This window comes from Myripristis murdjan, chromosome 3 (genome assembly GCF_902150065.1).
Source record: "Myripristis murdjan chromosome 3, fMyrMur1.1, whole genome shotgun sequence".
Classification (NCBI taxonomy): Eukaryota; Metazoa; Chordata; class Actinopteri; order Holocentriformes; family Holocentridae; genus Myripristis; species Myripristis murdjan.
In genome coordinates, this window is record NC_043982.1 from 10387056 (window position 1) to 10404429 (window position 17374).

Below are 17374 nucleotides of genomic sequence, written 5' to 3' on the forward strand. Positions count from 1 at the left end.
GCTACAGCTGCAGGCTCACTCAACAGCTCTCTCCCAGCTCGTCAGCTATGAGCCTGGGAGGAAAAAATGCTTCCAGCAGAGGACTCATGCATTTTCTTTCCTTAGTGCTTTACAGTATCTTCACTTTTTGCCACAATGCTAATCAGAGTGAGGATTAAGGATGCTTCCCTTGTCCTCTGCAGACCTGTTGCTGACATGTGGCCCGGTGCAGCATGGTAACCGGTGAGTCATATGCCTCAGTTATATCTCAAAGGCATTTGAGCTGAAAGGAGGACGCTGATCCAGCAAATGTAATTAAACTAAATTTTAACAGTTGTCAGTTCTATAGTACAATATTGAACAGGAGTCACAAAAGTGGATAAGAGGCATTTGTTTGACAGGAAGGATCATAACGTTCTGTTATCCAGGCTTAGATGACTTATGAACAGCAGGGTTAAACAGAGAGAGAACAATAAGCAAAATTCCTTCATAGACAGCTCCATCTTATAACACGATCAAAACAGTGATGGAAAATATAGACTTAGAACATCATAGTGTTAGTGTTTCCCCATAAATATTCCACAACACGTGCCTTTGATTTCAATTAAAGTACTATATTTCAAACCAGCATATTGCTGAAATCTATAAAGGTGGATTTCCCATCTTTGAAAAAAAAAATGAGAAAAAGAAAGAAAAAAAGGAATTATTGACACCATCCTGAATTCAAAGTCCTCCATTATAAAACCTCTGAAGCCAGACAATTTGGTATACATATATTGTACAGTGCATTTGTGGAGACATAAAGTGAAGGTATTGTTCATGTACTGGGTACGCTCTAGACATACTTTGCAGATAGGCACCAAAATAAATAAATATGTCAAACAAAAATCAAGAAATCTCACAGGGTATGTATTGAAGGCCCGTGCCATCTTATGTTTTCAATGAAGTACACTTTCACATTATTCACCCGGCTAGCAGCACCAAGTCCCCTCACCCAAAATAACCACCACCATAACAAAAACTAGTGTGTGGGGAAGCACATCAACAACAGTTCTGAAGACATACTTCTTTGTTCTACAAATGGACAAAAATACTATAACACATGCAAAATCCTTTGAACACTACACTCATGGCAAATGGGTTTCCTACTATTATTTTTGGATGACTACGTTTCTGTAGTAACAGTCCTTGGCTGAGACAAGGAGTTTTTCTTCCTTTATTTTATGCAAATATAATCTTAAGGACTGTGTACTGGAAACGCCCGCAAACAGTTGATGAAATTCTGCTCCTATCCCTTTTTTTAGAGTCGTTTTTGTGCCAACACCTGTTTTGCCCTTTGTGTTTCTCACTCCAGGGAAACATTTAAACCCTAAGGATGGGCTCGCCTGCATGCATTTTCTTTTCATCTTGTTTTACTGGTGAGGATGTTTGTTTTTGTTTAATACTACTATTTTTAAATTAGGTTTTTCATAAAAATTACCAAGTTATTATTATGGTGATGGTCATCACTTGGCCAGTTCTCCTTGCCAGGTGGGAATAGGCCCACCTGGAGGCACTTTGTGTCACGGCCATGTGTCATATATGTGCATATAATCTAATGAGTACAAACTGTCTTCAAACACACCTGAGATAGACAAGAGGCAATAGCAAGGACAGTCTTTAAAAAGATTTCATCTAATTCTCTGAGGTGGCCAGGATTAACACCAATTATTACTTTAGTGGTGCTGAACAGCATTTTCTTTCTGTTCTTCACTTTAGCCCTTTTAAAGCCCCTTCTTCCCACTCTAAGCTCAGGCTGCCGGTGTGGAACGGCTGCAGCCTTCAGAAAAAGAGATGGATAGAATCTAAGAACCCACCACCAGCTTTAACGCCGTTTCCCCCCACAGAAACGGATGAGTAACCTTTAAGTGTGACTCTGGATTTAGTTTCAGAATGCCAGCGCACAAAATGGAGCCATTTGGTGGAGCATTCTGGCCCTCCTGTCAGTAGGTCTGCCAGTCTCTCTCTCTCTCCCCCTCCCAAAAAGAACACACGTCTTTTACTCACATGGTAGTGTTTGTTAGTAGCCAAAGCTGATTGTTTCTGAGTGGACGTCACCTTGGGGGAGTGGGTGCCACATAGTACTGCCCTGAAGACACACGGTAGTAAATCCTTCAAATCTGACCTATGACCCTTTCAGCTCTCAGTGCCACTCAGTTATCCACGCCTAACTTGGACAGCCCCTGCCTGAACTCATGCAGCTCGTCTATCTTTCCATCCAAAATATCCATGAACTTCTTCAGCTCTCCCTTCATGTTGCCCTGCTTTTGCCGATTGTCGTCTATGTCCGCTTGAAGACCCTCTATCCTCCCTTCCAATTCCTTGTTCTTCATCTCTGCAGCCTGTGGACAGAGATATAGTGTCAGAGAAAAGGAATAACTCAGACAAACAGAAAAAATAATCACTTGGTGGATACTTAGAGGAACTACAATGATCCCCTAAGCTGGGAGTTTGCCTTCATTCCATATGTCCTTGTTTAAGCAAACCTACTGTGGATGCTATCATGGGTGCACAGCCATGTGTATCTGACCCTCCATGAACTACAGCCTTTTGCAAAGAGTGAAAAAAAGTTACTTTTTCTCTTGGAACATTTATTCACAAGCAGTGACGTAAAATAAGCAATTAAAAAAATGATACATTTGACAAACTATGAAAAAAGGATGTTAAGTTTTAGTTCAAACACACTGAGGAGCAAGAAATGATGTTAAAAGGAAAACATTTCCTCAGTCTAGCATAGGTTAAAGGATAATCACTCACAATTAACTGCACAGTAGACTAAACTGCTGGTAAGAAGTTAATTGTTCCTGTGTGGTTGAGGAGTTTGTCTTTTGATGGATAAAGTCACAACCAGGACAAACAACCAAGGTGTTAAATTTAGACAACTTTTACATCTTTATGATTTGTGGGTAGAGGATGTGTGTGTGAGTGGGGACGGGGGGGGGGCCAGGTCCTCCAGACTAGCAGGCGACACTAGTGACACATTAATACCAAAGATACCACTGAAGGGAGGGGTTTAAAATAGGAGCTCTACACGGGTGTTGTGCCTGCATGACTGTATTCTCCAGCTGACTCCTGAAACCTGATCTCCACATGGAGCGCCATCCTTAAATAGAAGGTAGTCGAAAACTAAAAGCACAGAGGGCAGAATAAGTGGATTTAAAAAAAAAAAATGCCACAAAAATACATTAATGTTAGGGGAATGACTTGGATTTGGTGTCATTTAGAGCAGGGATATGAAATTGCCTTGATGGGCCACAGCAAGGGAGTAATTTCCAGTTTTATTTTCTGTACCAACTTCTATCTCAGTGGATGGTGGCTGTAATTTTCTTTGGGGCCTTGTGGATTGGGAGAGGTATTTGAGGCATCCCATTGTTGTCTCTGTGCTTTTCCTCACTTTGGATCGCCTGTTTGTTAGATAGGTTTCAGCTTGAGCCAGCTCTGTTGTCATTGTCATTCATGCAGTTGGCTGGTGCAGAAGCAAACCTGGCAACCGGGCTTTGTAAAGCATAAGAACTTCAGGCACGCCGCTGTTGGTTTTATACTTGCCCCTATCCAGTTTGACCGGCACCACATGCATGACAGCTTGGATGATGAAATCCTGCTCTGAGTCAGTCAGAGCAGGGGAAGAGGAGCGTCACTATCAATACAGCTCATGACTATTTGGCACTAACGCGGGCACACAGTCGTGCACTGAGCCTTGCACTTCAGGTTTTGCAAAAACTCTGATGTGTCGCTGAGCAACACACTGCCCTTGAAGGAACAGGTGCCCTGCGCAGGAGACAATGGGCGTGGATCTGTAGGGTTTCTGTTTACAGATTCTCACACCCACTATATACTCACAAGTGCATCCACATGCCTGTGGATTTGTGAAAGGACATGTTATAAGCCTGAGTCTTTAAGAGTTGGCCCTGATTAACAGCTCTCAGCCAAGCTCTCAAACATTTTTATAACCAGAAAAAACGTTAGTTCAAGTCAAATCATACAATTTATTTTCCCTCTGGAACTGCCGGAAAAGTGCTATTTGTCCACACGTGTAAGCACAAGAGAATGCCTTTTATTTAAAAAAAAAGTCTGTATTTATAGTATTGAGTATTGTAGTAAACTATATTATTAGGTACAGTAACCACCACATGTGTGTGCGTGTGCAGGAATGCTGTGTCACCAGCCCATGGGCAGAATGATGAATGGCATGCTTATTCTCTGCTTCCACCTGAGAGCACTGCGCACACTGTGAAACCCACGTGTCACGTCAATGTGACAGCAGTCCTGTCCCCGTATGCGTTGCATGTTCAAGGCCTACACAGTTCTGTCGTGCACAGAGCTATGTTGGCTTAGTCATGGCTTAAAGCACGCAGAGTTTGTGGGAAATTTTGGGTGTCATTTCCGGCTGCTTTGACCTTACCTGCAGTTTCTCAGTAATGCTCTCGCACTCTGCCATGAGCTGAGGTATGATCTCTGCCTGCTTCCTCAGGTTCTCCAGTTCCTGAGGGAAAAAAAAACAAGTTCAATAATCAGTTCATCACAAATCATCATTCATATTTTGTTGCACATGAAAGATACTGGCAATGCAAAGCCGGTAAGGAAATATAAATAACACAGGCATCACAGGCTTTGAATGAATACTTCAAGAAATAGTCTGACCTTATGTTTTCCTCCTTGTGCTTAGATGTTTTTTTTAATCGATTAAACATCTATTATGGCTTCAAAAACTCCTCACTGCCTTCGGAAAAGCACACTCAAGGCAAGTAATAATTGGCCAACTCTTTTCGGTCGCCTGAAGCAGCTTTGTGTTAGCTCACGGCTGGCCAGCACAAGGGTCAACATCGCAGTGAGTCCTTAATAATTCATAGTCACGTTTTTAATTGGACGAGTTCAGTGTGTGCATTTCTAGAAAGGGGTGAGTCACTCTGGCCCGCTGCGGCAGATGAACCTCTGGGCTGTCTGCTGTGCGAATGCATGGCCAACAATGAGATCTCATTTTCTAGGACCCCTGGTACATATTACAAGCATTAAGGCTGATGCAAAGAGCGGTGTAAATGCTAGAGCCAAATGAAGGCCTTGTTTCTTTGGTAAGAATCTGTCAGCTATTTGTCACCATCCTGTAGGAAATGTTGGCTTCCAAGGAAAGCTTTATATATTCTACTAAAAAAGATGTGTGGATAAGCTGCCAGGTGGTAAACTAGATTACAGTAACACCATTTACCCATGGGAATTTTAATGGATCTCTTCAAGATTTAGTTATAAAAAAACATATTTTTGCAGCACAAAGATGAAGAGCAACAGAAATACCACCATTCACCTTATTAGGGAGAGTTCAAGGCAGTGCATATTGCACCAGAATGGCTCATTTTCTCTGCAGTTTCTACAGGGTGCAGAGAGCACATACCAGTCACTCTCTGTTGCTTCACAGGTTTTTGTCAGATAAAATACCTAAATTGATCTGGTCAGATATCCACTTCAAAGTTGTACAATCATAGTGAATGGAAAACAAATTCAAAAGCTATACTTTGCTGGTCAAATATACATACACTACTCACAAAAAGTTAGGGATATTTGGCTTTCGGGTGAAATTTCAGGATGAACCTAAAATGCATTATAACCTTTACAGGTGAACTTAATGTGACCTTCTGTAAACTTTTGAATGCACATGTCCAACTGTTCAGTGTTTCAGTACTTTTTGCACAAGTTGATGTTCTCTAACAAGGAGTTTAACGGCAAAATTCACAACAGGTGTTTGATCCATGAATCGACCAATAAATTTCCTGGTTCAATTAGAATTGGTATTTAAACAGTCCTCCTCATCATGCTGTTCACATTTTGACATCATGAGACCAAGACGACACCTAACAATTGATCAGCAGCACCTCGCCATTGCGAGGCTTCAAACAGGATGTCCTCAGACGGAAGTGGCCACTGAGCTTAGAGTGTCACAGAGTGTCATCAGCAGGTTGCAACAGAGATACAGAGAGACTGGAAGAGTCACAGAAAGGCATAGAAGTGGACGTCCTTTGGCCACATCCCACACTGATGACTGCTTCATTGTGAACAGTGCCCTGCGGAACCGGATGATGAATGCCACTCAACTCCAGGCACGTTTAAGGAAGGTGAGAGGCACCCAAGTGTCACATCAGATCATTCAAAACCATTTACATCAGCATGGTCTGCGTGCTAGACGACCTGCAAGGGTACCTGACCACACCACCAGGCACAGGTGTCATCGTCTTGCATGGGCCAGGGAGCATTTACGCTGGACGAGGGACCAGTGGGCCTCAGTGCTGTTCTCTGATGAAAGCCGATTCATGTTGAGCAGAAATGATGGCCGCCAACGATGTTGGAGACGTCAAGGAGAGCACTATGCATCAGCCACTGTTGTCACCAGACGAGCCTTTGGTGGTGGTGGTGTTACTGTGTGGGCAGGTGTGTCTAGTCAATACAGAACTGCCCTAATGGTACAGTGACAAGCCCATACTACCTGAATAACATCATTAATCCAGTCATTGTGCCCCTGCATGAACAACACAGGCCTAATTTCATCCTCATGGACGACAATGCTCCAGCTCATCGAGGTCGTATCATTAGAGAACGGCTGCTGGAGACTGGGGTACCTCAGATGGAGTGGCCTGCACTTTCTCCAGACCTGAATCCCATAGAAAACCTATGGGATCAGCTGAGTCGCCGTGTAGAGGCTCGGAGCTCTGTACCCCAGAACCTCAATGTCCTGAGGGCCACCCTTCAAGAAGAGTGGGATGCCATGCCTCAGCAGACAATAAATCGACTTGTGAACAGCATGAGACGTCGTGGTCAAGCTGTAATTGATGCTCAAGGGCACATGACAAGTTATTGAGACACTGACATTTTTTGTTGTGGTATATCCACCACTGTTGTTGGCTTTTGTTTCAAGAAATTGTTAGAGATGAGGAAATCACCAGTGCATGCTTCTACTTAAATGCCCTACTTTCATGATATAATATCACTGTAGCGTGAACTTTTTTATATTTTCCGTAAATTTCACCCAAAAGCCAAATATCCCTAACTTTTTGTGAGTAGTGTATATGCATATTTTGAACAGATTATTTCCCTGTTATTTCCCCAAGGTGGCTGAATACACTGAAAAACGGAGATAGCCACTACAGAGAGAGAAGGAAAGAGAGAGGCAGTGAGACTGTTAGGGAATGCCACAAGTCATTACTAATAAAATATTTGTCTGCAGACTGAAACAGCATTTAATCAGTAATGAGTAAAGGTCAAAAGACTGTGTGTCCATGCAGGCCCCATCCTCATTAGAACTAACAGGACCATTAGCCTCTGCAGGGCTGAGAATCAGCTATTTTGGATTATGGATGAATGCTGCAATAGATGGAGGGCAACAGGCACATATGGCATTTTTGTCCCAAATTCCTTGCATCCTTTCTTTTTGTTTGCTTCATTTTTAAATCTAAAAGGTTCTACAAACCCTTGTCAAAATAATACTAAACATCAGTAGTATGTGCTGGTTTGGTACTGCTACTGTCGCATAGAGGAATACCCTGAGGAAATGACCACTGCACTCGGTAAAGGCCCGGGGACAAACCACTTAAACCAGCTGGATCTGGATCACATTGTTAAGGAAAGGGCCCTAAACAAAGCAAAGCAAAATTCTTTGTGACCCGAGTCAACACTTGTTTGCAGATTTTGCTCTGTTTACCTCAGGCTGGAGGCTTTTGACCTCGGTCATGAAGAAATATGGAACCAAACAGTCCATTTTCATCAAGCTATAAGTCCACTAAGCAAAAGCATCTACACTTTGTCTGGCATTTTTTGGACTGTTACTCAAGATTTTATACAGTCTTTGCTTATTGCACTGTAGTAGCTACTTGTACATTGTTTGTGTGTGTGTGTGTGTGTGTGTGTGTGTGTGTTAATGTCCTTATATGTTCTTTTATTGTAACACTTCAAATGTGGTTACACTGCAGCCTGATTTTTCCTACAGGGCTCAAGTTCTACCACCCCTACTCTTCGAAAACAGCATTTTGAAGCTCACACACAACACAGGGAATGAAAGCACATTCCACATTGTGGCTACTTTCACAGTTATGTTTACAAGAGGTACCAGAACAATGCAAAAATCAGGTAAAATGTTGGGAGAAAAAATCTGTGGGGACCCAAACTAATATAAAGGCTCTGCAGAGAAGGAACAATAACGGCGGCCTGGGTTTAACGAGGCGAATCCATAAAGAACCCCAGATCCCACAACAGAAGCCATCGTTTCCTATTGGACTGTAATCACCTCCTCAGGGACAGCAGTGGTATTGAACAAGCAGCAGAGGCACAGAGAGCTACTGTACAGTGGAAGAGACTCCCTGAAATCAAGGATTATGGAAGGACAGCTAGACTTGTAACTTCAGGAGAGATTAAGGCGTAGGGAGATAGACAGCGGTGGAATCCTGGAGCACTAATCTGAAAATTGTGTTTGCTTTGATAGAAAAAGGATGAAAGGACACAGAGTGGATCACAAATGAAAACTTTTTAGATAAAACACTACTTCTGCTGTGAGATTGTAGACAGTGGCATCATCCTGTGCCGAGCTCATACCAACAGTCCTGCTCTTGAGACTGCTTGTGGCCAGGGCCGTGATATCACTCGGTCAGGATGAATGTAATTGGATTAGATTGCATTTTCTAGGCCTCTGAGCTTAGTAAAGCCATCAAAGAGCACTAGATAGTTGCAGATCTGAAGCAGTGTGTGTGTGTGTGTGTGTGCAGACAGCTCACCTGCTCTTTGTCCTGTAATTCGGTCTCCAGCTCCTGCACTCGTTCAGATAGTTGGGCGTTTCTCTGCTTCTCCTGATTGGCTTCATTACACTGGGCTTCCAGCTCTGCGATCTACCGGGAGAAAGAAAAGCAAGAGAATTGCTTGATGAAAAAGTGAAAGCAATGAATTTATGGTGAAAGGGGATGAATGTGACAGCATATTGAGTTCTGCATGAGCAGAAATGAAAACCCTGGCTCTTATTCTGGATATAGAGCATTTCAAATGTTGTGGTATCTTGACAGTTGATATGCTAGTAAATAACTTGTGGCATGTTACAAAAAGAAGAGTTGGACTGTTGCAATGCCGGTCCAGTAGCAGTATCAGCCCACATTGATTATGAAACTAAAATGATTCTATTTATAGTGGCCCTACAGCTGGGACACTGGTGCTGGTAATGCAGCAGCAGATCTTCTGTTTTGAAGGGAGAAACTGGCATTGTAGGATTCATCAAAATTTGGTTAGAGATTCACACATTAAATTACAAAGATTTGAAAGCACAGATTTTCAACATCCAAACATACACGGCATACACGGCATACATGGCATATGTTTGCTGGCATACATGCCAGCAAACATAGATGGCTTAGAGATTCAACAGTTTGTGGTGCAATTATTTGTGTCCTTTTTATATAAAGTGGCAATATTGCACGATTCACAGGCTTGTGTACATTACTCCCTGCGGGAGTGCATGACTGTATTACCTTTTTCCTGAGAGTGTCACTCTCCTCCTTGCAGGCGCCAAGTTGTTTCTTCCAGCTTTCTACATTAGCCGATGACTCCTGCAGTGCATCCACCAGTCTAGCATTATTCTCTCTTAAAGTCTGTAGCTCTGTCTCCCACTTCTTGGCGTTGGTGTTGCTGCCAGAATGGAGAGATTGAGAGGGATCCAGAAGGAGGGTTATTAAGGGGAGGAAAAGGAGATATAGACAGGTTAGTGTTGAATTGCCCAGGGCTAATGCCCACTGACATGACATAATACAAAATCCTTCCAGTCATAAGTATTTAATTAGCTGGGATGTGCATCAAAATGTCAAGAGTCTTTTCACGCAGAAAAGGAAAAAGAAATGAAGGGGAAAGGAGTTTAAAGGGGTGATGTGCTGTTGGCAAGATAATGCAATCTCCCTACATACTTCAGGTATTCTTTCCCACTGGAGTGTGTGTGTGTGTGTGTGTGGTGTGTGTAAATAAGCTTGGAGAGGTTATGATATATGTAGATTTAGTATGCATCGCCGTTCTCTTCTGTATGCATGGCTGGATTGAAGTGTGCTGCTCTCAATCAAAGGTTTTGTACCGCCAACAAACACACAACTATGGTGGACTTGGCCCATAGAGATGTAACTGCCTTGTTTGACTCTAATTTTCCTTTTCATGGCCCATGCCCAGTCAAGAATCACTATTGTAGAGTAACACACACTCACTGACAAATATCCATTTGGTTCTCCTCTCACTGTGTGAATAAAGTCTTAAACCTTGTCTGGACAGCAACAGTATCACAAGGGGACGTCTAGTGATTGATAATTTTTTTTATGACCATGGGAGTTTTAGCCTGTCTGAATCCATCATTTCTGTGATTTTCTCCAGCTGCCCTAGTAAACAAATCCCAGATAAAATTTCCATACTGTAGTTTGAAATAACTGGTGTTCTGGGATCATTTTAATCCCATCCTGACTGACATCTGGTGTTTCATGCAATTACCAATTTGTGGACCAGACATCAGGATTACAAGATCCATATAACCAAACGGCACTGTTTAGATGTAGACCAGATGATGGAGAATCCCAGTGGGAAAATTTGCGCTCTACAGCAGCAAAAGTAATAGGACTCAACAGGGGAAACAAAGGAACACAGAAAATAAGAACAGAAATAGAATGACACGGGCAATAAAAAGGAAGATATAGTGCATTTAAGCAGTTTGGTGCAAAGGCAATTAGAAAAACACACAAATACTGGAAGAGAGTTCAGGAGCTGCATCTGATGCTACAGAGCCACTTGGAGACAGTTTTACCAGTTTTGCTACACCGTGGAAGACATGGCACAATCGTATAGGTGAGTCTCTGCGTTACCACATTCAATATTTTACCGTTTGAATGACTGACTGAAATTACAGTGTGCATGGGAATTAATACTGGCAATACTAATGCCACCCAAAGAGGGTTTCAGTTGGACATAATTTCTTCTTTCAGAAAATTGTGGAAGCTCTGTGGCAGCCAGAGAGTGAACGTAGGTAGATAAACATGTAGTGCAATATTACCAATTTAATCATTAAGTGGTGCATACACCTGCATACACAAACACCTTCAATGTTGTTGTTTTTTGTTTTGTTTTGTTTTGTTTTTGCATAAATGAGGCTTTACCTTTGTTCCACGGCACTCTTGAGGCGATCATTCTCGCTCTTCAGTAGAGCAGCATCCGGACCCACATGGGAGATTTTCTCGTCATCTGTCCCATTGATGCTTGATGCCTGGTTGGTTGATGGGGTCTCACGGCCAGACTCCTGATAGGGCATGTAGGGCATGGGGGAAGATTTTATATGGGGTATGATGGGTTACAATGTGTAAATACATCTAAGAAATAGCTCTCCCATTGTGAAAAAAGGTCCTTGGTCTCCTTTATGTGAAGCACTGTAACACCCGCAACACATCAGCTATGACAGCAGAGGGGTGAAGAGGGAATGTTGCCAGTAACCATCATGTCATATGGCCTAGCAGCTTTCTGCTTCACGGAGCCGAGTCTGAGTCCTGCCATCTGGAGTTAGCGCAGGCAGAGAGCACTGAGAGGGCCTTGGCAGCCAAGCGCTGGGCAGAGGCTGCTAGATTGTACCTCGACTCAAGCTCACGCCCTAACACTGTTTAACTACACCAATGTGGCAGAATTTGCGCAAAATAGACACTTTCATTGGAAGAGAACGATGTGGAGTCGTACCATTTCATTGTGATCTCTTTCAGTAAAACTGTTGCTTAGATGCAACAGCCCTCAGCTCCCTCTGACATCAGCCTCACTCAGTTTTAACCCCCTGCTTTATCTAACCTTCATTCACGCGCTCCCACCTTCTTTTAATTGATTTCCATTTGGATTCCATTACCCATCTCTGTGGTGCCTGCCGGGGCCTCATTTACAACCGTTGTGTACGAACAAAATCGGCCTGAAAACAGCATACGCAACTCTTAAGGGCACATTTCCAGAGTTATAAAGAAACACTTGGTGTGAATCTGCACACCTCCATCCGTTCACACATTTTTAAGAGTGCATATTTATTTATTTATTTATGTATTTATTTATTTATTTATTTATTCTAACTGTCTAACTGAACATCATTGTATTTGAATACTTTCTGACTTGTGTTATTGTGAAAGCCTAAACATCAAGATCATCGAAGAACCATCTCTTGGTTAGTAATTAGGCGTGATGACAAGCGGTGGGACCCAATAGCTACGACAAATTGAGGGCACAAACAAATGGACTGATTGCCAAAGGAATAATATTAAAGAGCTGGTGGTGCGTTATGACCCCCACATAGCTGTTTTGGCACAGGTCGGGCATATAAGATGCATTACACTAGCTATGCTGATAGGCATAATAAATGTAACACACCAATACAGTGTGAAGAATACAGACTGTTGTTTGGTGCAGTATTTTTGCCTAAACAGGGTGAAACAGTGGCCTATATCCTACCTGGTTCACCTGCAGTATTACCAGCCAAACAAGGGTCTCCCTCCTTCTCTGGCACCACTCCAGTAATGTCGACTAGTGTAATTATTGATGATAGACGCCCGTCTGGAGCAGTGAGCTGTATTGTCTCAAGGCCCCAGGCGTGCCACTTTTCCTGTTTCGTGCTTACTTAACCTTTTAGTGAGGAATCCACGCACAGTTTTATAAATGAGGCCCCGGGTGATAAGCGGTTTGGGATCACCTTTAACATTTCCAACTCCTCAGTACTCATTACAAATCATGCACCAGGCTATTATTACACAAATGATCTCTGTATTGTGTAGGTAAAATACATTAATACAGCTTTACAGGCAATGACTGACATATAATCAAAATTTTATATTAAGCATGTAGTTCCTATGATTGCGCTTCTGGCTTAGTTTCCATGCATCTGTGTGATAGTCCCACCTTTGGTTCTACTGCAGTGTGGAGCATTAAAGCTATTCTTATTTGAATATTTGATCACGTTAAAATCATTATTTCAAACACAGACCCAATGCACTTCTGTGTTTTTCAGGGGAAAGTGAGCTGAAACACTTGGAAACACTTTGACTGTAGCTGTGCAATGTTTGGAAAGCACAGGTATGGTGCTGAATCAGAATTTCAGACCGCCACAAAATATAATTTACCTGGGAGTGATTACTCGATGTCTCCACCTTCTCTTGAGATTTGTCCCTCGCTAGCTTGGCTGCTTCTTTCACCTCCTGGAACTTCTCAGCAAACTGAAAATATATGAGAGGGGTGTTGTGAGGATGTAAAGAGCAGGCCATGTTGCCTTCAGTTGTTGGAAACTCAAGGTAGACTAAGAAGATGAGCTGGGAGACTGAGAAAAGGCACAGCCAATTATCTTATGGATAGGGAGAATTAAGAAACATATTCCATCTGCCCTTGAAACTTTTCTCCAAAGCCTGCCATTTCCCCCAGTGAAGAGCAAATTAATACTGTGATTATTTGCATGATTTATTAAACTGAATTTAAATTGTCAAAGGTCCATCTCAGCTATATGAGACGTTTGTGTGACCTTTGGTGCTGCTGCAGTATTTTCTGTACTCACCTTGGCCAGTTGCTGCTCTGAGGCAAAGCCCAGGCCAAAGACAGTGTTGGCCCTGCTGTCGGCCCATTGGCCAAACTTCTGCGATGTCTTGGTGAAGGTCATGTTGGGTGTGATGGTGCTGTTGATAATCACCTGTCAGGATAATGTCAGGATAATGAGGTCATCATGACACACTTGTTAAGAGGGACCATGCAAGTGACTCTGCATTAGCACAATATCTACGAATGTATAAACTCTACGAATGTATAAAAGATTTTTAACCAGCCATTGGTTTCCGTTCATTCTACTATGATATGAAGAAACTTTCTTCACACCAGCATTTCATCCCCGTAATAAAGTCGTCCAAATTCGTTTTCCTAAAAGCAGCAGCACTGTTTGTGTTTTGGGTGGAGTGAAGTGGTCCCTCTGCTGTAAAATGGTTTGCTTTACATGGCCAATCATTAGTTCTGTGGTTCATGAATGGTGTTAACTTTGTTAGCCAAAGAGGCAGGACATTATACAGTGTGTGTTTCAACCAAAATTTTGCATTTGATAATGGAGGGATTTTCATTATATGTAGTGAAATCTTTATTATCCCATCATGATTTGCAAAATAGTTTGTTTCAGTGTAAAATGTGGGGAAATTGTAGTAAACAGGCCAAACATTCAAAATCACTGGCATAGTCCATTAACTTGATCAGATAATATATGGTAGCCACTGGAAGATTTACACTTCCAGTTTAATTAACAAATGCTGCAACTGAAACATGTCCACCTCCTGATGATATATGTTGGATTTTGATCATGATGTGTGTCATCTAGCCAAGACACATTAGAGGGAGAGTCCTGGCAGTTTTTACCAAACAAAAACAAAAGTAAATCTGTTATGTTTTGCTTTTGACAGAAGGCCACCTACTCTAACCACCCCACCACACTCTCTAAATTACACAAGATTACTAATTTTACATCATGCCTACACTGACAGTCTGATTAGGATTAGGATATAAGAGGCTGTTTTTTTTGTTTGTTTGTTTGTTTTTGTTTTTTTTTTTGTTTGTTTTTAAAATTCATCAGCTGTGTCCACCACAAACATTTTGTGGTACTGGAAGAGTAACTGCTCATAGATTTCTCTTGGATTGTGAAGATGGTCCACTTCTTAAAGTGATACAGATTCATGTAAATGCTTGAGATTCTCTCTAAACACCAAAGCAATTAAAATCTCTCAAATATTTCACAACTATTTACTAGAAAATAATCCTTGCACATAAAGGTTCTATCTTCTCTTTACTCAGTATGGAAGGAAACACAGTTTCCATGATAACAATAAAAACATAAAATAAAATCAACAAGCAGAATGCTGAAGGGCAGATTGAGATTGTGCTTATTCCTTGGAGGGGGACACCAATCTAAGCACAATCAGATTTACTGCTGTGAGACTGTCACCGTGTATCACATTCCCTTGAGGATCAAAGAATACCAGTCTTAAAATGGAGATGTCTCCTATCTCCCAGTGAGGCGCACACACACACGCACACACACACGCACACGCACACGCACACGCACACGCACACGCACACGCACACACACACACGCACACACACACACACGCACACACACACACACACACACACACACACACACACACGATGCACTTGTGATTGCTGACCCACTAACCTCTAAGTGGTCAAATAACTCCCATCCATATCTGCTAAAGTAAATGCTCAGCTGTTGTAGCTATGTGGTACATCAGCTGCCAGGAAACACGTGCAGCAGTATGAAATTGTAAAGAAATAATTAGCACATGGCAGCAGCATTAACCAGTAGGACCTTATCTAATACAATACCAACTTAAGCAGACTGGGCTTGACTATGCCACTGATTTGTGCCTCAGTGTCTTTGTTATTGCACCATTGCAAACAGACATGTCTAAGCCTAAATGCATGTAACACACACACACACAGACACCCCTTCAGTTTCTCCTAGCACATGCACAGAAACCTACATACACTCACAACAGGGATACAACATAAGTTTGAAACAACACGTGCAAATTATCCCAACAATTAAGTGACAATATAAGACAGTTTAATAACAATGCAGCTCTTGTCTCATAGCAACATGGCGCTGAACATAGGATTTGAGAATTCAAATTACTGACAGACTCTTGTCCTTTCCTACGCCCCCACTGTCTCTGTATTTCTCTCCATATCTTCAGTGGCTGAAGTGTTAAAAACACTTAACACTGAATCTTTCCAGGGCACAGCGACCCAGAAACCACAGACCTCACTGAAATAAGACATTAGCACACAATCAATAGCCTCTTACTGAGGCTTTAAACTTACATTCACACAGACCTAATGGCTCCTTGGGAAAATAATTTCACGCACATGAAAAAGCTAATAATGATTGTGTCAGTTTTTTGTCAGTGTCATTTTTTTAGACATTACTTTATCATTGATTCAGGTTGTTCTCCCTCGTCAAGGATTAAATCAAAGATGGTCACTCATCAAATAAGTCTGATTTTCATCACTCTGTCCAAGGCTTGACCTTGAACAACATTTGCAGACCTCATCAAAAGCAGCTCGGTGAATATTTAACAGTTTTAAGACAAGATAAGACTTTTATGATTGTTATGGAAAAACTGGACCATTGCAGGAGAAAATGGTAACTAGGTATAGCAAAGAAAAAGAGAGTAAGCATGTCGCAGAAAAGGGTAATGTCTAGTTGCCTTTCTGCGAATTTGGCTGTTTGGGCAACCTACTGTCTTTGCACTAAGTACGTTCTGTTTTATTCTTGGACAAATATTTACCATTCACTGTCAACTGCTTTAACATTCATATGAGATTCAGCAGAAGACACTGGACACTGGACAGTTTGATATATAACATGTCGCATGGTTGATTCAAACTGTGGGAACAAACACAGGAAGAAAGAACTGTTAAAAGCTTTACTTTCTCTGTGGACAAACACATTAACCTTGTCTGACCTAGCAACGATAATTAAGGAGGGCGGGACTCTGGATTGGTCAATTGTGCTGGAGCTTAGATATGGGGAAGAGTATAAGAAAATTACCAAAGCACTGAAATATCCTAGGACCATCGTGGGCTCCAAAACTGTGAACTGGAAGAAGCCTAGATTGGCCAACAGCCTTTCCAGAGCTGGTCCGTCCAGCCAAACTCAGTCAGCAGACAAAAAGGGTTTTGGTCGGGCAGATGACCAAGAACCCACCAGCCTCTCTAACAGAGTCTCAGAGTTCCTGGGCAGAGAAGCAGAGAAGGCAGAATCTGCCAGAAGGACAACCATCTCTGTAGCACTTGATCAGTCATGTCATTATAGTAAAGGTACAAGATGAAAGCCTCTCCGCAGTAAAAGGCATATGAAGACCCACATGGGGTTTGTCAGTTTCTCTGGCCTGATGAAACAAAAATTGAATTTTTCAGCCTGAATGTCAAGCACTGTGCCTGTCAAAAAACAAGTATTGCTCATCATATCTTGACATATACCCTCCCTACAGTGAAATATGGTGCAGGCAGCATTATGCTATGGGGATGCTTCTTAGAGGTGGGGACTGGAACATCGGTCAGGATTAACAGAGCCAAATAGAGAGAGGTCCTTGCAGAAAACCTGCTTAAGTGTGTGCGCACAACCTCATACCGAGGCAAAGATTCACCTTTCAGCATGACAATAACATCTCAAGCACCCGGCCAGCCAAGATAACTCTGTAGTGGCTTCATGACAAGTCTCTGAATGTCCTCGAGTGAACCAGACAGTGAAGACATGAACCCAATTGAAAATCTGAGGAGAGACCTGAAGACTGCAGTTCAC

The 17374-nt window shown here is 42.2% G+C and overlaps 1 protein-coding gene across 2 annotated transcripts in view; it reads right to left on the minus strand.

Annotated features, from left to right (window-relative positions):
- Window positions 1–289: 289 nt before the first annotated feature.
- The window catches only part of homer2 (homer scaffold protein 2), a 35604-nt gene continuing 18519 nt past the window's right edge, over window positions 290–17374 (minus strand). For both annotated transcript variants that reach the window (XM_030044203.1, XM_030044196.1), the window contains exons 3-9: window positions 13571–13702; window positions 13146–13238; window positions 11163–11302; window positions 9510–9666; window positions 8769–8879; window positions 4421–4501; window positions 290–2360 (exon numbers count right to left, since the gene is read on the minus strand). In XM_030044203.1, the coding sequence (XP_029900063.1) occupies window positions 2172–2360; window positions 4421–4501; window positions 8769–8879; window positions 9510–9666; window positions 11163–11302; window positions 13146–13238; window positions 13571–13702 (903 nt within the window). In that variant the 3' untranslated portion in view covers window positions 290–2171. The remainder of the gene's footprint in view (window positions 2361–4420; window positions 4502–8768; window positions 8880–9509; window positions 9667–11162; window positions 11303–13145; window positions 13239–13570; window positions 13703–17374) is intronic.